The sequence below is a fragment of the Leptidea sinapis genome, chromosome 38 (genome assembly GCF_905404315.1).
Source record: "Leptidea sinapis chromosome 38, ilLepSina1.1, whole genome shotgun sequence".
NCBI lineage: Eukaryota > Metazoa > Arthropoda > Insecta > Lepidoptera > Pieridae > Leptidea > Leptidea sinapis.
The window spans coordinates 4,557,753-4,583,242 of NC_066302.1; the positions used below are offsets into that span (position 1 = coordinate 4,557,753).

A 25,490-nucleotide genomic window follows, 5' to 3' on the forward strand; every position below is an offset into this window, starting at 1 on the left:
CGCGCACGGGGCGCGAGGCGGGCGGCGTGCGGCGCGGGGCGACTCCCGCGTGCGCCGCCGCCGCACCAGCCACGCGGCCGCCACCGCTATAGCTGGGTGTACTGTGTACAGATGTATCTACCTGAAGTCGGAGTCGGCGGACATGAGCCGGTAGTGGTCGATGAAGTCAGCGACGCGCACGGGGCGCGAGGCGGGCGGCGTGCGGCGCGCGGCGCGGGGCGACTCCCGCGTGCGCCGCCGCCGCACCAGCCACGCGGCCGCCACCGCTATAGCTGGGTGTACTGTGTACAGATGTATCTACCTGAAGTCGGAGTCGGCGGACATGAGCCGGTAGTGGTCGATGAAGTCAGCGACGCGCACGGGGCGCGAGGCGGGCGGCGTGCGGCGCGCGGCGCGGGGCGACTCCCGCGTGCGCCGCCGCCGCACCAGCCACGCGGCCGCCACCGCTATAGCTGGGTGTACTGTGTACACATGTATCTACCTGAAGTCGGAGTCGGCGGACATGAGCCGGTAGTGGTCGATGAAGTCAGCGACGCGCACGGGGCGCGAGGCGGGCGGCGTGCGGCGCGCGGCGCGGGGCGACTCCCGCGTGCGCCGCCGCCGCACCTGCCACGCGGCCGCCACCGCTATAGCTGGGTGTACTGTGTACAGATGTATCTACCTGAAGTCGGAGTCGGCGGACATGAGCCGGTAGTGGTCGATGAAGTCAGCGACGCGCACGGGGCGCGAGGCGGGCGGCGTGCGGCGCGCGGCGCGGGGCGACTCCCGCGTGCGCCGCCGCCGCACCAGCCACGCGGCCGCCACCGCTATAGCTGGGTGTACTGTGTACAGATGTATCTACCTGAAGTCGGAGTCGGCGGACATGAGCCGGTAGTGGTCGATGAAGTCAGCGACGCGCACGGGGCGCGAGGCGGGCGGCGTGCGGCGCGCGGCGCGGGGCGACTCCCGCGTGCGCCGCCGCCGCACCAGCCACGCGGCCGCCACCGCTATAGCTGGGTGTACTGTGTACAGATGTATCTACCTGAAGTCGGAGTCGGCGGACATGAGCCGGTAGTGGTCGATGAAGTCAGCGACGCGCACGGGGCGCGAGGCGGGCGGCGTGCGGCGCGCGGCGCGGGGCGACTCCCGCGTGCGCCGCCGCCGCACCAGCCACGCGGCCGCCACCGCCCCCGCCAGGAGCAAAGCCGCTGCCGCACCGCCCGCCACCCACCCGGTGTGGTCAGCCTCTGTCACATTACCACAAACAACGATATAATAATACTATTTCCTCAAACATGCATGGAAATATTGTCATTATTTTTGAAAACAGAACACGCGAAGTATCGAATTATCGGACAATGAAAATCAAATCCATTGCAGGAATATTTTTTAAATTTGGAATATTACGCTATTAACGCTCCTGCAATGTTGTATGAAACGGCTTTTGAGGTTATTAAATACTCTTTGATCGGATCTCTTTTGTCATTCTTAGTATACCATAGTCTCTTTGCTTAGTACAAATTGCTATTACGTGGCTGTATAGCGTTTATAAATGCGTTTGCCTGGCGGCACAGATGATAAAAAAAATTTACGGCAAAGCTGAAAATTCGTCTTGATTTGTTACTTAATAAATTTATTTTACTTTATAAATATAGATTAAATAATAATTAAAATGAGTTCACTAGTTCAGAGACTGAAACGGAGATTGATTGTACTCCACCTGATTTAAGATCAAAAATTCGCAATGGAAAACCTGCTTCCAGCGAAGTAAATTTAATGTATAATATAAAAAGTGTATTTTATTTCCCTGTATTCTTTTGAGAAAAGCACTATATATGGCTTGGCGGGAATTGGCAATTGCCTGTCTCGCATTTAGTGAAGTCCTTGCCTACGGCTCGGCCTTCAAACTCATACTCGAACTGCAATTGTCATGGGTCAAAAAACACGAGTGACGTCGGTCGCAATGAATGACGCTACGAGGGTTTTTTGAGCTTGTTGCACAACGTGTCGCATACAATAATTTTTACACGGCACGCTTATTTTAAATGAAACAGTTTAACAAACAAATACAAGTCTTCGAGTTTCTGCTTAAATGGGCGGGAAATTAACTGTATACATACATAACTCTCGTGAGTGGTTTTATTTTACTGAAGAAATTTTATTTATTTATATATTTAGAAACAAACAGTCACATACATATTCAGGTTTACAAAGAAATGTTAGTACCGAATTAGACCTACAGTTTCCTTAAAATTTATATTTTATGACAATTAAGACTAAAATACAGCAGAGAAAAATAAGTTATACAAAATAAAAATAAAAAGAGGCACTAGTAAAAAAAAAATGTTAATAATAAACTAAGATTTACTAAATTACTTACTTACTTATTTACTAAATTATAAAAAAAAAAAAATGTTGTGGTTAAACAGTTATAATCGTTCAAATCTCACTTTTTCTTAGCACAGTTAGTATATTCTTTTTAAAACTCGACAAGGTTTCTTTAAAAATATCTAAGTCAGCAAGTTTTCCATTAAGAAGTCGACAGGTCCGCCTTATATAACTATTTCCAGCATAGCATGTCCTACTTTTTTTAACTACGAACAAGGGTTTACTTCGACAAGTACGTATATTTCTTTTGGGGACTTGAAAACTAAGGGCCTGTAGTAATAAAGGAGCATCAATGTGGTTATTTACGATTTTATAAAGTAGCATTGCATCAAAAGAGTTTCGGCGATCACTTAATTTGACAACATTGTGAATATAAGATGATTCAGCGTAGCTGGAGTACCTAGAATTACTATTATAATCGAGTGACTTTACAAATTTTTTTTGGAGTCTTTCGATTCGGTTGGTATGGATAGTATGGAAAGGATTCCAAACACTACAGGCATACTCGACGTGACTCCGAACGAAACTATTATATAAGATTTTAAACGTGGAAGGCCTTTTAAATGGCTTTCCAACTCGTAAAATAAAACCTAACTGTTTATATGCTTTGCTTAACATTTTATCTATGTGAGGCAAAAAACTTAGCTTTGAATCCATGATAACTCCTAAATCACGAATTTGAGTAACTCTAGTCAATTTTTTATTACACAAATGAAATGGCAAAGGTACACCCATACAGCCAACGTGGGAAATGTGAAAATTATAGAATATAACCTAGCAGCATCTTGGCAAATTATATGAACAAGATTTTTTTCTTAAGTTGACATTAAATTTTTTAGTCTAATCTAAACATGGAAATATTATGTATGTAATATACATATACTACGTATTACCTAATATTTGTATGAATCTACCATACCTAACCTAGATTTGGTTGTCTGTGGCACCAAAATGTCCTTTTATGGCGACATTAAAGAACAGTAAACAATGCATGTTTTTTAGACCATAAAGTACAGACGTTTTCAAAGACTCAATAAAGTATGTGCTTATATTTGTGTGGCTATATAAATGACAGATAAAGGTAGAGGAGTAGAAAAAAAATATTTTATGTATAGAAAAATGTTTCAATAACATGACATTTTTTATATTGAGTCTCGATTTAGGATCTCTCTATATTAATTTGCTTTTAATGAAATTAGCTGTCAATTGTCAAGAAAGGAAATATTTTTTTAGTTTGTTCGAAAATAAGGATTTATTTAATTGAAAATAGTTTGTGTGTACAGTCGCGGGCGCCTACTTATATTTAATATAATATCCAGAGTTCAGACAACATTATATACTGTTACCCAACCTACTCCGATTCTATTTTGACAAACAACATTTTCGCCATTTATGAGACAGCTAAAATAATACATTAGTAACTAATTAGTAACATAATATAACAATTATTTTTACACTTTTTTATTGAATTACCAAGTTAATACAAAAAATATTTGTACTGCAGACTGTACTGTAATGCTGCCCAGAACTGTTAATACGTACTGACTTATTCACAGATAACTTACAACAAACACTATATACCTACCCATTAATAATTATCAGCTACACCAATGTTTATTCACCTATCTAGATAACGATATCGTATGTCTTGTCTCAAGCCGCACTAACCTAAGACTACATACGAACGCCTTTCGATAACTAATCACAGTGTTATCTATCTGTAAGTTTGGATAAATCAAACCGCTATCTGCCACTATCCGCTATTGGTCCAAGTTAAATAAATAACTATATTATATTACCTACAACATAATAGCAGAGTTATAATAAAAAAAGACTTAACTCACGAGATCGGGGATCGTTTTATCAATAAGCGATTGATAAGTCATTTTGAATCCTATTTTGAATAAAAATATTTGAATTTGAATATTTAAAACGTTCTTTGGAAACTAGAGTTTTTCATTATGCATCACACACATACATAACACTATCCAGTCTACGTTAAAATATGTAAGTGACATTTGATCGTCGTTTTTGTCAGGTTCGTGAAAATGGAGGATTAGGTCACGAAGTGTATAGAAGCCCAGACAATTTTTATAGAAGAGGATTACAAATGAAAACGGACGCAATCAGAGGGGCGCTGCTGGATTTTTTGGAAGATGTATGACTGTTTTTCTTGAAGGTACGATGTCGTTTAGTTCTGGAAACACCGATCCAGAGAGGTCATTCCACAGTGTTGAACGTGGCTGAAAGTTACTTCGAAATCGTATCGTGGAGGAAGGACATATACGGATCTTAATTCGGCGGTGACATCTCTGACCGACCGCGCTTACAATCTATGCGATCAGGAATGCGTGCAGCCAACTGATCCATGTATGATGTTTAAAGACTGCAATCGCTACCGGCTCATAAAAAGATTATTAATATTTTCATTTATTTTATTTTTATAAAGAACTGATGATAACAGAGTCCGACGCAGTAAAGAGTGAAAATGAGGTTCACATGTGAACAAGCCGTTTGAAATATCGGAGAAACTAAAAAAAGTGCATAATATATATATGCGGAAAATACTAAAATATGTATAATATAACAGCATATTCAGGCGAATTGTTCTTCAGTTTTACTAATTAAATTTTTGTAAAGATTAACTTCTCGATAAGCACAAATAGAGTGTATGTCGACGGCACCGGATGATTAGATGGCAGATCTTGTTTTCGAGACAATTAATTAAATCGATCAAAGGCTTATAATAGTCAATAATACTATTGATCATAGTAAAAATAGGCGGCTTAGTATGATCCCTGAATAGATTTACACATTATATCCATAAACTTTTTTTTTTTTTAATATTTGGGTGTGTCTGTGGTCTAAAAGACGATGTTGTGACAAGGACTGAGAAAGGAATGCTGAAATGGTTTGGACACGTGAAGCGAATGAGTGAAGAAAGAATGACGCATTAAATATATAAGGCTGGTGTGTGTGGGCAGGTCGGTCGCGGGAGACCTCGTAGAACATTCGTCGACCAAATTGGGGACGTTTTGAGAAAAGCAAAGGTCCGAAGCACCCGCAACCAGCGAGCATGTATGAAAAGAGTAATAAATGTGCAAGTGGCATTCTATTGTCTCTGCCTACCCCGACGGGAACAAGGCGTGAGTATATGTATGTATTTATTAAGTATCCATATACAGTATGGAAACAGCTTATATGAAATAAATTAAAATACAAGTCATACTGGTCCACAAAAGTATAGTAAAATTAATAATTACATTAAAATCCCTAAATTATAAAAAAGAAATTATCAAAGAAATTAAGTATCAAAATTGAATTAGAAAAAAGAAAAGAGTCTGTTTAGACTACGTACTTTGGACCCCGAGGAGCGCCAACGTAGCTCACGGCGGCGAATTGGCTGTTACTTCACTTCTCGTAAACAAGCTCTTAATAATAACATAATTACTAGCGAAGAAATGAAAATTGATTGAAACATTTCAGTTGAACTTTAAAAAAGTTAAATTAATAAATACAACTTTAACTTTTTCAACAAAAACTTGAAACAATCGCGGGTTGCGTAAAGCACTCGCTTGGACACTCCAGACATCGTACACACATTCCGAAAGCTCGCGTTAAACTGAATAACAAATTACAAATACTTAAATAAAATGGCGAAAATAAATAAAGGCGTAAATAGGGCGTAGGCGTAAATACCCCACAATTCTAGTTTATTGGTACTTTATTTACAATTACTAACCAACAATCTTAACAAGGCATTAAAAACTAGTAGTTTTGTGTTATTCGAATGTTTTAATATTTTTAACAATTACTATTTATTATTAATGAATGGATAAGCTTTGTAAAAAAATAGTTTATTTTTGTAAGTTCAATATTTACGAAAGCACTGTTTTCTGAGTGATTTCCTGAGCAGCGAACAAGTGGGAGGCTCCTTTGCACAGGATGCTGGCTAGATTATGGATACCACAACGGCGCCTATTTCTGCCGTGAATCAGTAATGTGTTAGCATTAGTGTTTCGGTCTGAAGGGCGCTGTAGCTAGTGAAATTACAGGGCAAATGAGACCTAACATCTTATGTCTCAAGATGACGAACGCAGTTGTAGTTGCGCTCAGAATTTTTGGGTTTTTCATGAATCCTGAGAGGCAGTGCATTGTAATGGGCAGGGCGTATCCATTACCATCAGCTGTGCGTCCTGCTTGTCTCGTCCCTTATTTTCATAAAAAAAATTAAAGAAAAAGTAAGTTGGTACGATTATTGATAGGTTTCTTTCAAATTACAAACAAGTAATAAATTGTTATTCACGATCATTATCTCAAAACTGCTTCATAATTTAAAAAAATAAAAATTCTGAGGTTGCTTAGTTTTAAATACCTAGGTAGGTGTAGTATTTTTACAATAATCATTACAGAACAATTTCAAAACAGACTTAAACAGCTTATTATTTATCCAATCCAACTTCCTTTAAAGAAAGCTAATTATCGATAGAAGTTATCATTCCCTATAAGCCGGACCTTGCCTTTCAATAGCGCCGCAGTCAAAGAGACACTGCCGGCACGTGTATCTCTTTGACGGCCGCGGGCGTCGCAATTCAATGGCAGCTAGCCAAAGCAGCAACGCCTTATAATATTGAAATATTCAAGTTCATTGAATCATCGACCAAGTCAGCCAAATCTTACAGGACGTTTAAATTTGTTCAAAATGAAAAGCCTACTTTTTGGCAAAACCACTGCACGGATTTCGTTAATTTTTGGTATATCGTCAGCTAATATGTTAACAAGTATGTACCTACATTTATTTCATATAAGCTGTTTCCATACTGTATATATAACTTGAGTTGGACAAGATTGGATGTCAGTCTCTAACGTACCCGTGTAGACAGTCGTGTAAGCGGTGTCGGTGAACTTGTCGGGCGCGGTGAAGGCGCGAAGCTTCACAAAGTACTTGGTATTGGGTTTGAGCGGCCCGTTGCAGTAGGCGCGGCCGCCGCCCTCGCACCGCTCCGACCCGATGGTGAACTCCTCCACCGCCGACGAGTGGAACGGGTAGTACGGTTCCGTCACCTGTGTTACACATCGGCACGTTCAGGTTTGCTTGCATACTGAGACACTTTGAAATAGAGATCCCCATGATGTTCTGACGATGACAAAATTGTTGTTAAATGGGGAAATAATAGTCAGGTTCACTGAAAGTCAACTTTTTCGGAAATTTTATATGCAGATGAATGTGCAATTATAACTGTGTAGTACCTGGTACGGAGGCCAGACCGGCAGACGGTGCACGTCGCGCCACGAGGGCAGGCGGGCGGGCGTGTCGTTGCGCGGCTCCTCCCCCAGCACCAGCGTGTAGGCGGTCACGTTGCCGTTGCTGGGCGAGAAGTAGTCGGCCCGGAAGCGCACCACCAGCGTGGACGACGAGCGCTTCACGGTGGTGGGCAGGGCGTGCAATTATAACTGTGTAGTACCTGGTACGGAGGCCAGACCGGCAGACGGTGCACGTCGCGCCACGAGGGCAGGCGGGCGGGCGTGTCGTTGCGCGGCTCCTCCCCCAGCACCAGCGTGTAGGCGGTCACGTTGCCGTTGCTGGGCGAGAAGTAGTCGGCCCGGAAGCGCACCACCAGCGTGGACGACGAGCGCTTCACGGTGGTGGGCAGGGCGTGCAATTATAACTGTGTAGTACCTGGTACGGAGGCCAGACCGGCAGACGGTGCACGTCGCGCCACGAGGGCAGGCGGGCGGGCGTGTCGTTGCGCGGCTCCTCCCCCAGCACCAGCGTGTAGGCGGTCACGTTGCCGTTGCTGGGCGAGAAGTAGTCGGCCCGGAAGCGCACCACCAGCGTGGACGACGAGCGCTTCACGGTGGTGGGCAGGGCGTGCAATTATAACTGTGTAGTACCTGGTACGGAGGCCAGACCGGCAGACGGTGCACGTCGCGCCACGAGGGCAGGCGGGCGGGCGTGTCGTTGCGCGGCTCCTCCCCCAGCACCAGCGTGTAGGCGGTCACGTTGCCGTTGCTGGGCGAGAAGTAGTCGGCCCGGAAGCGCACCACCAGCGTGGACGACGAGCGCTTCACGGTGGTGGGCAGGGCGTGCAATTATAACTGTGTAGTACCTGGTACGGAGGCCAGACCGGCAGACGGTGCACGTCGCGCCACGAGGGCAGGCGGGCGGGCGTGTCGTTGCGCGGCTCCTCCCCCAGCACCAGCGTGTAGGCGGTCACGTTGCCGTTGCTGGGCGAGAAGTAGTCGGCCCGGAAGCGCACCACCAGCGTGGACGACGAGCGCTTCACGGTGGTGGGCAGGGCGTGCAATTATAACTGTGTAGTACCTGGTACGGAGGCCAGACCGGCAGACGGTGCACGTCGCGCCACGAGGGCAGGCGGGCGGGCGTGTCGTTGCGCGGCTCCTCCCCCAGCACCAGCGTGTAGGCGGTCACGTTGCCGTTGCTGGGCGAGAAGTAGTCGGCCCGGAAGCGCACCACCAGCGTGGACGACGAGCGCTTCACGGTGGTGGGCAGGGCGTGCAATTATAACTGTGTAGTACCTGGTACGGAGGCCAGACCGGCAGACGGTGCACGTCGCGCCACGAGGGCAGGCGGGCGGGCGTGTCGTTGCGCGGCTCCTCCCCCAGCACCAGCGTGTAGGCGGTCACGTTGCCGTTGCTGGGCGAGAAGTAGTCGGCCCGGAAGCGCACCACCAGCGTGGACGACGAGCGCTTCACGGTGGTGGGCAGGGCGTGCAATTATAACTGTGTAGTACCTGGTACGGAGGCCAGACCGGCAGACGGTGCACGTCGCGCCACGAGGGCAGGCGGGCGGGCGTGTCGTTGCGCGGCTCCTCCCCCAGCACCAGCGTGTAGGCGGTCACGTTGCCGTTGCTGGGCGAGAAGTAGTCGGCCCGGAAGCGCACCACCAGCGTGGACGACGAGCGCTTCACGGTGGTGGGCAGGGCGTGCAATTATAACTGTGTAGTACCTGGTACGGAGGCCAGACCGGCAGACGGTGCACGTCGCGCCACGAGGGCAGGCGGGCGGGCGTGTCGTTGCGCGGCTCCTCCCCCAGCACCAGCGTGTAGGCGGTCACGTTGCCGTTGCTGGGCGAGAAGTAGTCGGCCCGGAAGCGCACCACCAGCGTGGACGACGAGCGCTTCACGGTGGTGGGCAGGGCGTGCAATTATAACTGTGTAGTACCTGGTACGGAGGCCAGACCGGCAGACGGTGCACGTCGCGCCACGAGGGCAGGCGGGCGGGCGTGTCGTTGCGCGGCTCCTCCCCCAGCACCAGCGTGTAGGCGGTCACGTTGCCGTTGCTGGGCGAGAAGTAGTCGGCCCGGAAGCGCACCACCAGCGTGGACGACGAGCGCTTCACGGTGGTGGGCAGGGCGTGCAATTATAACTGTGTAGTACCTGGTACGGAGGCCAGACCGGCAGACGGTGCACGTCGCGCCACGAGGGCAGGCGGGCGGGCGTGTCGTTGCGCGGCTCCTCCCCCAGCACCAGCGTGTAGGCGGTCACGTTGCCGTTGCTGGGCGAGAAGTAGTCGGCCCGGAAGCGCACCACCAGCGTGGACGACGAGCGCTTCACGGTGGTGGGCAGGGCGTGCAATTATAACTGTGTAGTACCTGGTACGGAGGCCAGACCGGCAGACGGTGCACGTCGCGCCACGAGGGCAGGCGGGCGGGCGTGTCGTTGCGCGGCTCCTCCCCCAGCACCAGCGTGTAGGCGGTCACGTTGCCGTTGCTGGGCGAGAAGTAGTCGGCCCGGAAGCGCACCACCAGCGTGGACGACGAGCGCTTCACGGTGGTGGGCAGGGCGTGCAATTATAACTGTGTAGTACCTGGTACGGAGGCCAGACCGGCAGACGGTGCACGTCGCGCCACGAGGGCAGGCGGGCGGGCGTGTCGTTGCGCGGCTCCTCCCCCAGCACCAGCGTGTAGGCGGTCACGTTGCCGTTGCTGGGCGAGAAGTAGTCGGCCCGGAAGCGCACCACCAGCGTGGACGACGAGCGCTTCACGGTGGTGGGCAGGGCGTGCAATTATAACTGTGTAGTACCTGGTACGGAGGCCAGACCGGCAGACGGTGCACGTCGCGCCACGAGGGCAGGCGGGCGGGCGTGTCGTTGCGCGGCTCCTCCCCCAGCACCAGCGTGTAGGCGGTCACGTTGCCGTTGCTGGGCGAGAAGTAGTCGGCCCGGAAGCGCACCACCAGCGTGGACGACGAGCGCTTCACGGTGGTGGGCAGGGCGTGCAATTATAACTGTGTAGTACCTGGTACGGAGGCCAGACCGGCAGACGGTGCACGTCGCGCCACGAGGGCAGGCGGGCGGGCGTGTCGTTGCGCGGCTCCTCCCCCAGCACCAGCGTGTAGGCGGTCACGTTGCCGTTGCTGGGCGAGAAGTAGTCGGCCCGGAAGCGCACCACCAGCGTGGACGACGAGCGCTTCACGGTGGTGGGCAGGGCGTGCAATTATAACTGTGTAGTACCTGGTACGGAGGCCAGACCGGCAGACGGTGCACGTCGCGCCACGAGGGCAGGCGGGCGGGCGTGTCGTTGCGCGGCTCCTCCCCCAGCACCAGCGTGTAGGCGGTCACGTTGCCGTTGCTGGGCGAGAAGTAGTCGGCCCGGAAGCGCACCACCAGCGTGGACGACGAGCGCTTCACGGTGGTGGGCAGGGCGTGCGCCCGCGGCCGGGGCGGCGCCGCGATGGCCATGTGCTGCCGCCAGCGCGCCGCCTCGCCGCGGCCCGCGCGGGTCTCTCCTCGGAGCGTGAACTCGTACGTGTCACCCGCGCGTAGTCCCCGCACCGACCCCGATTCCGCTGTGAATCATAAAAATGTTGATTATTTTCTAATAATTTTGGTAATCATTTATAAATAATATATCATTAAAGAATCACAACAGTTCAAATTGGGGTGATCAACAAATATAATATGAGTCTTATTCTCATCCCTTTGGATAATATTTTAAATGGATTAAATAAACTACACGAGCGGTGACCCATACGTTGTTAGGTAGGGTAGCTAGATCTGTAGTTTTCCAGATGCTGTCAGGCAACACCTATCAATCACAGAAGTTTTGCCGCCGAGTAAACGAGCTTTTTTTGTAATCATTACCCATTTCGTTTCTATGAGAAACACCGCCCATGGAAGATCATGTAATTTTTACCAAGTAGTTCTTGGAATTCCGCATTGTAAAAAAAACAATAATTGAAGTAGGCGTTACTTTGCGGAAATCCATAATTATTCAAATGTTTTGAATTTTCTTTAGTTTAAATTCCGCTAATATTTATCATTACGAGTCTCGTTGCAGTGTTTGGCGAGTCAAAGTTTCCTGAAGATGCTTCGTGTAGAGGCGAAACACGTGTCGAATGGTTTAAAGACAAATATTGGCGGAATTAACACTAAAGAAAACACAAAACATTTGGATATACCGCATTGTAGTAAAACGCCGCGAGTCAAGCCGTTATAATGGTAATGAACAACCCCCGCCAATTCGAACAGTTCTGAAAACCACAGATAACATAATATATACACACCGCCACAATTAGCGGAACACAAAAAAAGCAGGATTTTAAAATCTTTTTCTTGAGGAACTGGCCAGTTATGATATTTTTTTAATTTAAAAATTAGATGACATACACTTTTTTCATTCATTTGTTTTATTTTCCCGAACAATACGTTTTGTAATTGTAATTTTTTTGAAAAATTGCACTTAATGGTTTTTTATAAATTTGTTATTCTATAGGCAATTTTGTTTATTAAAAGCTCTTTATTATGCTTGATTTAACATCACTGGAAATCATTAGGGCTGATGAATGAGAAGAAATGGCCATACCTACAGGTCGATTGCCTCAAGGCTTGGTCGACCAGTATTAACGATTCATCGCAGCATCCAGCGGTACAGATCGTCTAATTCTCTTGTGAGGAGGAGGGGTCAAGGTAGAAAAAGATGTACATCGAGGCGAGATGACAGTTTTTTACAACTTGGAGTTCGTAGGAATACGCGATTAACGGCTGTATAAGCTCGAAATGAACTGGAAGTCGTTCGAGGAGTATGAGTAAGTGAGCGTACAGTTCGCAGGAGATTTGAAGAAGTTGGTTTAGGGTCGTATATACCTGCCAAAGGCCCAAAACTTGAGAGACGTCACCGCGTAAACCGATTAAGCTATGCGCGAGAACATCGTTATTGGGATTTGAACGAATGGCAGCAGGTTCTCTTTACTGATGAGTGCAGAGTTCTTTTAAAACAGATCGATGGGAGACAGCGAATATGGAGACGCAAAGGAGAACGCCACATACAGTCCAATTTTGAACACACAGTGGCTTATGGTGGCGGCTCGATTATGGTTTGGGGAGGGATATGTTTGGGAGCTCGCACGGAGTTAGTGATAGTCACAGGAGGGACCATGACAGCAGATCGATACATCAGAGACATTTTAGAAGAACATGTTGTACCACTTGCCCTATTTATTGGTGACGACTTTATTCTAATGCAAGATAATGCTCGTGCTCATAGTGCACAATCGGTACAGGCATATCTGAGCCACGTAGGTATACCGGTGATGCAGTGGCCACCAAATTCCCTCGATATGAATCCGATAGAGCATGTCTGGGACTTGCTAAAAAGAAGGGTTAAATCCAGAATGCCACCCCCCAACAATCTGAATGAACTTGGAAACGCATTACTTGAGTAGTGGGAGCGGTTGCCTCAAGAAATCATCGATAACATAATCTGTAGCATGCCCAGACGAATGGAAACCGTAATCAGAGCAAGAGGGGGAAACACAAGTTAAGTTAATTTTGCTTTAATTTTATTGTTAAATCAATTAATGCTTACTTTTTTTTATTTTTATCTAAAAATTTCACTTATTTCAAATTTCTTTATTTTTCAATAAAAAATAACGAAGACTTTTCAAAGTCGAAGACTAATCAATTTATTATTTTGTGTCTAATTACACTTTCGTCAAATATATGCGTTATTATCTCATAGTTTCACTTTTTTTTCTGTTCCGCTAATTGCGCCGGCGTGTATATAATAAAAAATAAAAATAAAGAAAGTACCGTCGGGCGGGAAATCTATAGAGCGCGTGTCGGCGGGGTCAGCCTGCGGCGCGTACTCCAGCACGTAGCGCGTGAGGTCGCCGTTGCGGTCGCGCGCGGGCAGCTCCCACTCGAACGTGAGCTCGGTGGGCTTGGCGTCGCGCGGGTGGAAGCGAGCGGGCGCGGCGGGCGGCGCCTCCAGGGTGCGCAGCTCCAGCGAGCGCGCGCGCGACCGCGTCAGGATCGTGGCGGGCGTGCCGGACCGCACCTGTCGCACGAGAACAACTTAATATATCTAACTGACAATTCGTGTTACACATGTGACGAAATGTTAAGCTCAATGTGTGCAATGCAAGCTGGTTTGTAAACACTACGTATATAAAAAGTTACTTGACAATTGATTAAATCACAACTTATGTAGAAGATATAAGAAAATTTTGAATTTAGGTAATGCTAGAAATGGTATACATGTTACACTGAAATAAGTACTACAAATTTATAACGCTTCAAGAACGTAATTATGATAATTGCTCCGTCAAATAGAAGTTTTAAATGTAAAAATAGAAGAGATATTGTTAATCTCTCTATAGAACAACTAATTGAGATAGCTTGTATAGAACTAAAGCAATTTATTATTGTAAGTGTATACCGCCCCCCCACTGCATCATATCAACAATTCCAACATAGAATGGAGGAGGTACTATCAAAATTTAGCAAAACTAGCAAGTCAATTATAGTGTGTGGAGATTTTAATATAAACTTGCTTGAACCTTCGGCCAATTGTACTAGCCTTAAAAATTTATTTCAAAGTTTTAATTTGTTCAATGTATTTTGGGAACCTACTAGAATCACTTCTACAACAGCAACCTGTTTAGATAATATTTTTACAGATGTTACTATTACTAGTAAACTCATAATTAATAATCTTCAGTCCGACCATAGTGGGCAACTTATAAAAGTAAATACAAGATTGGACAATGTCAGACCAAAAAAGGTGACGATTATACCAGTTACGGGTAGCCGTCTTGAGAGGTTTAGAAATAATTAGGTAAATACGATACCATTTTTACACTGTCGTGAAACTGCTAATTTTCACTATAACTTAGTCTTCAATTCCTGCTGGGGAAATTTGACAGGATTTTTACTCCAGTAACGGTGACAGTAAACAACAAACATAGTTTTAATGATTGGGCAACAATAGGTATCCACAAAAGTCGTAAACGCTTATATAACCTTTATTATGAGAAACATTACAATAATAGTGAAGAATTTAAAATATATGTAAAAAAATACTCCAAGCTCTTTAAAGTAGTTTGTCATGAAGCGAAAACACGTTTCATTGCAGATAAAATTAAAAACAGTAATAATAAAGTAAAAGCGACTTGGAGTGTAATTAAGAATGAAACTGGTAGATTGAATTGCCGTAACACCTCTATCTGTTTAAATATTAATAATCGCGTTATAAATTCGGAAATAGAAATTGCAAATGAATTTGATAAATACTTCTCCGAAATCCCGACTGTCACGACCAAAGACCTTAACTCTTCGCCGAAAGCAGCATATGATATGCTTAAATTACACGTACCAGTATCTTCTACTGACTTGAAATTGAAATTTAATTTAACAGGTAGCGATATAATAAAAATCTTCAAATTAATTAACCTAAAAAATACAAAAGACCTATGGGGCCATTCGACTAATATTGTAAAATACATACTTGACATTATAGCACCTGAATTAGCAATAATATTTAATGAATGCATAGATGAGGGTGTGTTCCCTGACCTCATGAAATACAGCAAAGTTATACCTTTGTTTAAATCGGGCAGTTCTTTTGACCCTGCTAATTTCAGACCTATTTCAGTGCTGCCTGTTTTTAGTAAAATTTTTGAAAAACTTTTGCTTCAACAGCTACAAATGCATTTTTGTAAATTAATGAACAAAAATCAGTTTGGTTTCACTAGGGGCTTATCAACAATTAATGCGGGTACTAGACTCATTGAGCACATCTTTGACGCCTGGGAAGAGTCACAGGATGCATCGGGCATTTTTTGTGATTTGTCAAAAGCATTTGACTGCGTCCACCATGAAACTTTACTCCTAAAACTAAAGCATTATGGAGTGAAAAAAAGAGCCCTAAATCTGTCAAAATCATATTTAAGCGAAAGAGTTCAGATAGTCGATGTAAATGGCAAACGGTCTTCGGGTAAACCTGTGGGAATAGGTGTTCCACAGGTTTCTATTCTCGGTCCTTTCTTGTTTCTTGTATATATTAACGATCTACCGTTTGTGGTAGATGATAGCCATGAGATTGTTTTGTTTGCTGATGATACTTCACTTATTTTTAAAGTGAAGCGACGTGCGGATATTGATGACGAGGTAAGCAATGCACTCTCAAAGATAGTGCGCTGGTTTGAGACGAATAATCTGCACTTAAACAGTAAAAAAACAAAGTGTTTACGGTTCATTACACCAAACACAGCGGAGGTACAAACCAACGTACTTATAAATGACCAGAGATTGGAACTTGTGGACACTACGGTCTTCTTGGGTATCACGTTAGATAAAAAGCTTCAGTGGGGTCCACATATTACCCATCTAGCAGATAGACTCAGCTCTGCGGCATATGCAGTTAGAAAGATTAGAGAGTACACGAATGTTGCGACCGCTAGATTAGTGTACTTTAGTTATTTTCACAGCATCATGACGTACGGTATATTACTATGGGGTCATGCTGCTGACATTGATATAGTGTTTGCACTGCAAAAGAGAGCTGTTCGTGCTATATATCAGCTTGGTTATAGACAGTCTCTCAAAGAAAAATTTAAAGAAATAAATATTATGACTGTTCATTGTCAGTACATTTATGAAAATTTAATATATGTTCACAAAAATCGTCACCTTTTTGCTCTTAATAGTGATTTTCATTATTATAACACTAGAAATAAGGGATTGCTTGTAACTAATTCTAGTAGGCTTCATAAGATACATAATAGCTTTAAGGGTAAATGTATACACTTCTACAATAAAGTCCCAGCCACTGTTCAGGCATTATCTATAAATAAATTTAAATGTTTTATAAAAAAATGGCTCTGTCGTAACGCAGCGCGTGCGTACCGTTACGTTATTCAATCGTATTATTTTAATAAATCAGTAACAGTGTTTAAAGTTGTTTATCAGGCGTGAATTTTTAGTCATATCAATTTTCATGATCATATCTAACAAATAACACTTAAATATTTGCATTAGTTACAGTGACTCGCTAAAATAACAATATTTTGCACATTAAATTCATCGCCGAACAGGTTTAGTGAGTGATACAAAGTATTCGCCTGAGTGACTCATAATTCACAGCGCATAACTAGTGTCTTCATACCTACAATCGGATTCTACAAAATAGATTAAACATGCTGTGTAACAATTGTAATATTGCGTTGATACCTGAAGAAACAATAAAATGTGTGGCCTGTCAGGAAACGTGTCATTACGCATGTTTTGGAATAAAAGATACCGATTACAAAAAGATGCTGCCTATGAATAAAGCTAAGTGGAAATGTAATAACTGCAAATCAAAAAAAAAGGGAAGTAATTTAATACTAAGTCCTATTACAAACACCATTCCTGAGAGTAGTTTTCAGTCTATTTCAGCTCAAAACACCGATTTAAAGTCTATGCTTGCTCACTTTGACGATAGATTTAATAGTTTAAATTCTACAATAGAATCATTTAAATGTTTCTTTACTGATGAATTTCGTAAGCTTTCTGAAACAGTAAGTTCATGGTCTTCAAAAATTACTACTATGGAGTCATGCATAAATACCATCGTAGACCGTATAAATGATTCAGATAAGGAGGTCTCTAAAGTTAACAGCTATCAAATCGAATTAAATGATTTAAAGCAAAAAATTAATGAACTATCAGAAGGCACCTTAAGAAACGACCAGTGGGTTCGGCGCTCGAATATTCAGATTAACGGCATCCCACACAAAAAAAGCGAAAACTTAATTCAAATTGTTAAAAGTTTAGCGTCAAAAAGTGGTTACTGCTTAAATCCAGATACGGACATAGATTTCGTGACCAGAGTGGCAATTAAGAATGACTCGGTAGAAAATAAACCCCGCCCAATTATATTAAAAATGCAGGCACGATATAAAAAGGATGACTTTCTTTCATCACTAAGGAAAATAAAAAATTTAAAAGCTTCCGACCTTGGATATGCCGGTGTTAATACTCCAATATATGCTAATGATCACCTATCAACGTATAATAAATCTCTTCTAAATGAGGCTAGACGACGAGCGAAGGAGAAAGGCTTCATGTATTGCTGGGTCCGTGACTGTACGATCATGGTTCGGAAAACTAGCAGCTCACCGGTTATTCATATAAGTTCTAGTGAATGTTTAAAGAAAATCACATAAGTGCTACCATACTAAACTCATACATGTTTGTCTTTGCTTTGATATTAATGACTTTTAAAATTATTTATAGATATTATAGTTTTAATTGTAGTTGCTGTTTTTGCAAGCTTTATAATGTGGTTGGTTCTACGAGGGAATGTGTCTATAAGCTAGTTATTTTATTATTTATTATAAGTGCTTTTATTTATTGCTATACAATTTTGTGATGTATGTTTTTAAACTTATTTTGTAGAAAACTGTTTGAACAAATTTTGGATCGAATTATTACTTATGATTACTATTTATTAATGTTTCTTCTAACTTAGTATGGCTCTAACTATATTTTACCAAAACGTTAGGGGATTACGCACCAAAACAAAACAATTTTATTTGAATCTTTTGAATATGAATTATGATATAGTTTGTTTGAGCGAAACATGGTTGTCAGAAGGATTTTTCAATGAAGAATTTTTTGACTCGCGATATAGTGTATACCGAAATGATCGTGAATCGTGATTACAAGCGTCTAGGAGTGACTATGGGTGGGGGTACACTGATTGCTGTACGTCGTAGTTGTGTTACTGTAGACATGCGTCACTCTTACGTGCCTCCATGTTTGCCTGATGCGGACATTACTTCTCTGGACCTACTTTTGGAAAAGTATACAACCCGAAAAAAGTTAAGGGTTTTCTGCTGTTATTTTCCACAAAACACACAACAAAGTAACTCTCAAGCTACATTTTTTGAATATTTATCTGATCTAGTAATTAAATTCCCAAATGATAAATTCATAGTATTAGGAGACTTCAATGTTAAGGATGCAACATGGCTGCTTGTTCCCGGAGGACATATTACCATTGTAAACACTTCTTATAATAATTTAGTTAATCAGCTATTTGCATTTATGACATTTACAGGATTTAAGCAGTATAATAATATTTACAACAATAATAATAGACTATTAGATCTTGTTTTATCTAATACTGTTTGTGTGGTCAATAGAACAAAACCATTAGCATTGCCAGAAGACGGTCATCATCCATCCTTAGTGGTGAAGGTTGAGAGTGAAAAAAATAACATGTACTTACGAGCACCGACTCGTGTTGTTCGTTGTTATCACAACGCCGACTACAATGCAGTTAATGATGAATTATCAAAAATTGACTGGGTTGAAGAGCTCTCATCAGAAGATATAACATGTGCCGTAGGAAAATTTTATTTTATACTTAACCATATTATAGATCGAATTGTCCCTACAAAACTAGTGCATGAAAATGATAAGTTTCCGTCGTGGTACTCTAGATCTTTAATAAAGTTAATTAAGAAAAAACTGAAAGCTCATAAAAAATGGAAAATATACGGAAGATCTAGTGATTATGATAGGTTCTCGGAATTACGCCGTGAAACAAAACGTTTAGAAGCAGAATGCTATGATTTATTTATTAATAAGGCCGAAAATAATATTTATAACAATTCTAAAAAATTCTGGGCATTTGTAAAATCTAAGCGAAGTAGTAATTGCATTCCAGACTGTATGTACTATGATGATGATACTGGATCAGACGGTCAAATGATAGCTAATATGTTTAACACATTCTTTAGCTCCGTTTTTACAGCCGATTCTAATACTAGATTTAGCCATGATAACTTACCATTAAGCTATACTCAAACTTTTGCGAGAACAATAGACATTACACGTGAAAAGGTAGAAAAGTACTTGTTAAAACTTGACCCAACCAAAGGAAGTGGTCCCGATCATTTACACCCAATTTTACTGAAGGCATGTAGTAGACAAATTTCAATACCTTTAGATATACTCTTTAGGAAATCATTACATTCAGGTAGTTTACCATCAATATGGAAAATGTCTTTAATTGTTCCCATTTTTAAAAGTGGTGACAGACATAATATTAAAAAATATCGTGGGATTTCAAAGATATCGGTCATCCCAAAATTATTTGAAAAAATTATCTATGACACTTTATTTCCTTTATTACGACCACTAATTATTCCACAGCAACATGGATTTGTAAATAAACGCTCGACGGAAACTAACCTTTGCGAATTTCTAGATGAAGTAATGGATGCCTTAAACAATGGATTCCAGGTAGACACAATTTATACCGACAATTCAAAGGCGTTCGATAAAATTTCGCATGCTCGACTATTATTTAAACTTGAGCGTATCGGTATTCAAGGAGATCTTCTAAGATGGCTGGAGTCGTATCTCCGTAACAGAACACAAGCGGTAGCTGTTAAAGGATTTATTTCTAGTTTTGTCCCTGTTACATCGGGCGTTCCTCAGGGCTCTCACCTTGGCCCATTGTTATTTAACATATTTATTAATGATGTTTTGCAATCTTTTCAAAATTCTAATATTTTACTTTATGCGGATGACACCAAAATATTTAAAATAATAAAAGAAAAACAGGACTGTGTTGACCTACAAAGCGATTTAATTGAGTTAGGAAACTATTGTTCCGCTAATGACTTATACCTCAATGTGTACAAAATAAATTTATTAAAAGATTAAATTATAAGTTTCAAAATTGTAATACTCCTAAATTTAATTACCTATCTTTACAACAGCGTAGAGAATACAGAGATCAAGTTTTCCTTTTCAAAATATTACATGACTTAATTGATTCCAATCGTATTTTAAGTAACATTAAACTTAACTGTCCAAAACATTATACACGTTCTATAGATACATTCTTTATCCCTGTTCGTAGAACTAATTATACTAGCAATTGTTTTATTATAAGAGCTTGCAACACTTATAATAATAATTATAGTCACTTAGACATTTTTCATAGCAGCTATCCAACTTTTACTAAAAAAATTAAAGAATATCTTAAACATTCTTAAAATATGTCCAACCGATAAATTTGATAAATTTTGTTTCATTTGTATTTTTGTGTACTTTTTTCGCCTTATGTTTAATTGTATATAAAATCGTTATATTTTGTATTATATTCACTCCTACTTTGTTTATATTTAAGTGGAAACTTTATTGGCTTGTGTAATATAAATTATGTGTTACAATGTGTATATAACTTAAGCTGTTTGTTTTCCAATAAATAAATAAATAAATAAATAAATCCTATTACTCCACTGCTGAATATCTAAATGATCGGAGACAGCCTGGGACTAGATTGTGATTATTTTATAGTGATAGAAATGACTGTACAATATTGTATATTTTTATTGAAAAGAGCGCAAAAAAAAAATGCTGGGAGAGTTTCTTGCGCCGCTTCTTCTCTCTCAGAGCGCCATTTGTTTCCGAAGCGGTAGTATTATCGAGTAGTATAAGAAATGACATCAAAAAGAATTCTAAAGGAATCAATTTTGAGAAAATAAATGCCTTTTTTTTATGTCACACTTCCAGAACAGAAAAGGGTTGCAGTTTCTTATATTCGACAATAATATTTTTTATACCTAATGTTTCCTATAAATTACAATAAGAATGTAGATATTTTAGAATAACGTAGATCCTTACCTCAATTTACCAAATAACTTGGCACAGACCTGAGTATTAAACAGAATTTTAATAACATTAATATAAATCTGTATGTTTTTAGGGCAGAACAATTAATTAGAGCCAAATCTCGCAACATACATTGGTAGCGCGGGGAGTCAATAAATCGCGAAGATCATTTGAGGTTGTCAATGGAGGTTTAATAGTATACCTCGACGGTGAAGGTGTAGAGCGTGTAGGGATGCAGGTCCTGCAGCGTGGCCCGGAAGGCGGGCGTGGCCATCGTCTCCAGGTGGTCAGGCGCGGCCAGGTATTGCAGCTCAAAGTCCGTGAAGTCCCCGCGCGGCCGCTCCCACGCCAGCGACACGGAGCGAGCGCCCACCGCCGTCGCGTTCAGAGAGCGGATCGGCCGCGGAACTACACACAAACACTTCTGTCATTGACAAGTTGCAACTTTTGCAGAAATTATTGACTACTGAAAAAAATATAAATAATAAAATAAGTACAAGTACTCTTATAATACATACAATTCTACAATTCAAATTTTTTTTTAACTTCATTACAAACGAGCGAAGCTAATATAAAGAATATAAAAATCCTTTATTCTAATCCAGAGGCTACTGTTTCAAATGGGTGGTAGATATTTTTAATTACTAGTGTTTTTTAAAAAATAGGATAAGCATTTATAAAGACAGACGCATACGGAACGACGCACACAACATACAAAAATATATTAAATATATCTACTTGGTATGGCCCAAATACAAAGTTTAAGATAATATTAATCTATTAACAAGACTACAAAAAAAATCTATAGACAGACTGGTAGTGCACTCACACTTCTATACGTAACAAGCACCAACAGCGTCTTGGCAAAACAGGATAATCTTTGGTCATAATTTATGTAACTGCAAACGTGAATATTTTATTTTAAATATGAAAAAGTAAATATGTATATAGACCACCCATATTAAAAGATAATAACTTTAATAACGCTATCTACAGAGAGTAACTAACTATAAAATATAAAAGATTAAAGTATTTTAAGCAAGGTATGTTAGGTGATATGTTTTTTAAAATAATATACAGCTGGCAATTAATTGATGAACTGGCAAGGATACGGCGTTAGCTTTTATTAGCTTTAGTTGAGTTTCTTACGTCGCTTCTTCTCTCTCGGAGCAACATTTGTTTCGTAGGTGGTATTTGGTATATTAGAAATGACATCAAAAAGAAGTCTAAAGGTATAAATTTTTGAGAAAATAAATGTTGTAGAGGCGGCCCGGGACACAATAAAGAGCGACTCACAGAGACGCGCCTGGCGCTGCACGGGGTGCGAGGTGACGTTGTAGAGGCGGCCCGGGACACAATAAAGAGCGACTCACAGAGACGCGCCTGGCGCTGCACGGGGTGCGAGGTGACGTTGTAGAGGCGGCCCGGGACACAATAAAGAGCGACTCACAGAGACGCGCCTGGCGCTGCACGGGGTGCGAGGTGACGTTGTAGAGGCGGCCCGGGACACAATAAAGAGCGACTCACAGAGACGCGCCTGGCGCTGCACGGGGTGCGAGGTGACGTTGTAGAGGCGGCCCGGGACACAATAAAGAGCGACTCACAGAGACGCGCCTGGCGCTGCACGGGGTGCGAGGTGACGTTGTAGAGGCGGCCCGGGACACAATAAAGAGCGACTCACAGAGACGCGCCTGGCGCTGCACGGGGTGCGAGGTGACGTTGTAGAGGCGGCCCGGGACACAATAAAGAGCGACTCACAGAGACGCGCCTGGCGCTGCACGGGGTGCGAGGTGACGTTGTAGAGGCGGCCCGGGACACAATAAAGAGCGACTCACAGAGACGCGCCTGGCGCTGCACGGGGTGCGAGGTGACGTTGTAGAGGCGGCCCGGGACACAATAAAGAGCGACTCACAGAGACGCGCCTGGCGCTGCACGGGGTGCGAGGTGACGTTGTAGAGGCGGCCCGGGACACAATAAAGAGCGACTCACAGAGACGCGCCTGGCGCTGCACGGGGTGCGAGGTGACGTTGTAGAGGCGGCCCGGGACACAATAAAGAGCGACTCACAGAGACGCGCCTGGCGCTGCACGGGGTGCGAGGTGACGTTGTAGAGGCGGCCCGGGACACAATAAAGAGCGACTCACAGAGACGCGCCTGGCGCTGCACGGGGTGCGAGGTGACGTTGTAGAGGCGGCCCGGGACACAATAAAGAGCGACTCACAGAGACGCGCCTGGCGCTGCACGGGGTGCGAGGTGACGTTGTAGAGGCGGCCTGGGACACAATAAAGAGCGACTCACAGAGACGCGCCTGGCGCTGCACGGGGTGCGAGGTGACGTTGTAGAGGCGGCCCGGGACACAATAAAGAGCGACTCACAGAGACGCGCCTGGCGCTGCACGGGGTGCGAGGTGACGTTGTAGAGGCGGCCCGGGACACAATAAAGAGCGACTCACAGAGACGCGCCTGGCGCTGCACGGGGTGCGAGGTGACGTTGTAGAGGCGGCCCGGGACACAATAAAGAGCGACTCACAGAGACGCGCCTGGCGCTGCACGGGGTGCGAGGTGACGTTGTAGAGGCGGCCTGGGACACAATAAAGAGCGACTCACAGAGACGCGCCTGGCGCTGCACGGGGTGCGAGGTGACGTTGTAGAGGCGGCCCGGGACACAATAAAGAGCGACTCACAGAGACGCGCCTGGCGCTGCACGGGGTGCGAGGTGACGTTGTAGAGGCGGCCCGGGACACAATAAAGAGCGACTCACAGAGACGCGCCTGGCGCTGCACGGGGTGCGAGGTGACGTTGTAGAGGCGGCCCGGGACACAATAAAGAGCGACTCACAGAGACGCGCCTGGCGCTGCACGGGGTGCGAGGTGACGTTGTAGAGGCGGCCCGGGACACAATAAAGAGCGACTCACAGAGACGCGCCTGGCGCTGCACGGGGTGCGAGGTGACGTTGCAGAGGCGGCCCGGGACACAATAAAGAGCGACTCACAGAGACGCGCCTGGCGCTGCACGGGGTGCGAGGTGACGTTGTAGAGGCGGCCCGGGACACAATAAAGAGCGACTCACAGAGACGCGCCTGGCGCTGCACGGGGGGCGAGGTGACGTTGTAGAGGCGGCCCGGGACACAATAAAGAGCGACTCACAGAGACGCGCCTGGCGCTGCACGGGGTGCGAGGTGACGTTGTAGAGGCGGCCCGGGACACAATAAAGAGCGACTCACAGAGACGCGCCTGGCGCTGCACGGGGTGCGAGGTGACGTTGTAGAGGCGGCCCGGGACACAATAAAGAGCGACTCACAGAGACGCGCCTGGCGCTGCACGGGGTGCGAGGTGACGTTGTAGAGGCGGCCCGGGACACAATAAAGAGCGACTCACAGAGACGCGCCTGGCGCTGCACGGGGTGCGAGGTGACGTTGTAGAGGCGGCCCGGGACACAATAAAGAGCGACTCACAGAGACGCGCCTGGCGCTGCACGGGGTGCGAGGTGACGTTGTAGAGGCGGCCCGGGACACAATAAAGAGCGACTCACAGAGACGCGCCTGGCGCTGCACGGGGTGCGAGGTGACGTTGCGGCACAGCGTCCACATGGTGATGTTGTAGAGGCGGCCCGGCACCAGCGCGCGGAACGCCAGTTGCTGCGAGGGCGCCGTCGACGGCCGGGTCAGCTCCCGCGCCGCCTCGCCGCGCCCGCCCTCCAACCGCACGCGGTACGAGTCGAACCGCGTCGCCGACTCGGGCGTGCGCGTGTAGATCACCTGGACATATCGATATTATACATTGCAGGCCTGCTGCTTGCCCCAAATTAGGCATATAGCCTGTGTTATGGGTTGCAAGACAACGATATATTTAATACAATATACTTACTTAAACATACATAAATATATATAAACATCCATGACTTGGAAACAAACATCCATATTCATCATATAAATGCTTGCACCTACCGGGATTCGAATTCGATTTAAGGAAGGTGTACGCGCTTTTTTGAAGGTACCCATGTCGTATCGTCCCGGAAACACCGCACAAAGAAGTTCATTCCACAGCATTGTAGTATGTGGAAGAAAGCTCCTTGTAAACCGCACTGTGGAGGACCGCCACACATCCAGATGGCGAAGATGATATTCTAACTTGTGGCGTGTCGTGCGAAGGTGGAATTCGGCGGCAGGAATTAGGTTAAACAGCTTTTCCGAACACTCCCCGTGATAAAT

The 25,490-nt window shown here is 44.3% G+C and overlaps 1 protein-coding gene across 30 annotated transcripts in view; it reads right to left on the reverse strand.

Moving 5' to 3' along the window:
* LOC126975850 (tyrosine-protein phosphatase 10D) overlaps positions 1 to 25,490 on the reverse strand; it is an 87,905-nt gene that overhangs the window by 13,555 nt on the left and 48,860 nt on the right. Inside the window, exons 15-20 of one of the 30 annotated variants that reach the window (XM_050823893.1) lie at positions 24,812 to 25,037; positions 21,485 to 21,690; positions 13,420 to 13,666; positions 10,843 to 11,177; positions 7,239 to 7,431; positions 1,022 to 1,226 (exon numbers count right to left, since the gene is read on the reverse strand). In XM_050823893.1, the coding sequence (XP_050679850.1) occupies positions 1,022 to 1,226; positions 7,239 to 7,431; positions 10,843 to 11,177; positions 13,420 to 13,666; positions 21,485 to 21,690; positions 24,812 to 25,037 (1,412 nt within the window). Of the gene's footprint in view, positions 1 to 1,021; positions 1,227 to 7,238; positions 7,432 to 10,842; positions 11,178 to 13,419; positions 13,667 to 21,484; positions 21,691 to 22,578; positions 22,611 to 22,655; positions 22,688 to 22,732; positions 22,765 to 22,809; positions 22,842 to 22,886; positions 22,919 to 22,963; positions 22,996 to 23,040; positions 23,073 to 23,117; positions 23,150 to 23,194; positions 23,227 to 23,271; positions 23,304 to 23,348; positions 23,381 to 23,425; positions 23,458 to 23,502; positions 23,535 to 23,579; positions 23,612 to 23,656; positions 23,689 to 23,733; positions 23,766 to 23,810; positions 23,843 to 23,887; positions 23,920 to 23,964; positions 23,997 to 24,041; positions 24,074 to 24,118; positions 24,151 to 24,195; positions 24,232 to 24,272; positions 24,305 to 24,349; positions 24,359 to 24,426; positions 24,459 to 24,503; positions 24,536 to 24,580; positions 24,613 to 24,657; positions 24,690 to 24,734; positions 24,767 to 24,811; positions 25,038 to 25,490 lie in introns of those variants that run through there. The other 29 variants (XM_050823923.1, XM_050823922.1, XM_050823921.1 and 26 more) reach the window with 29 other exon arrangements.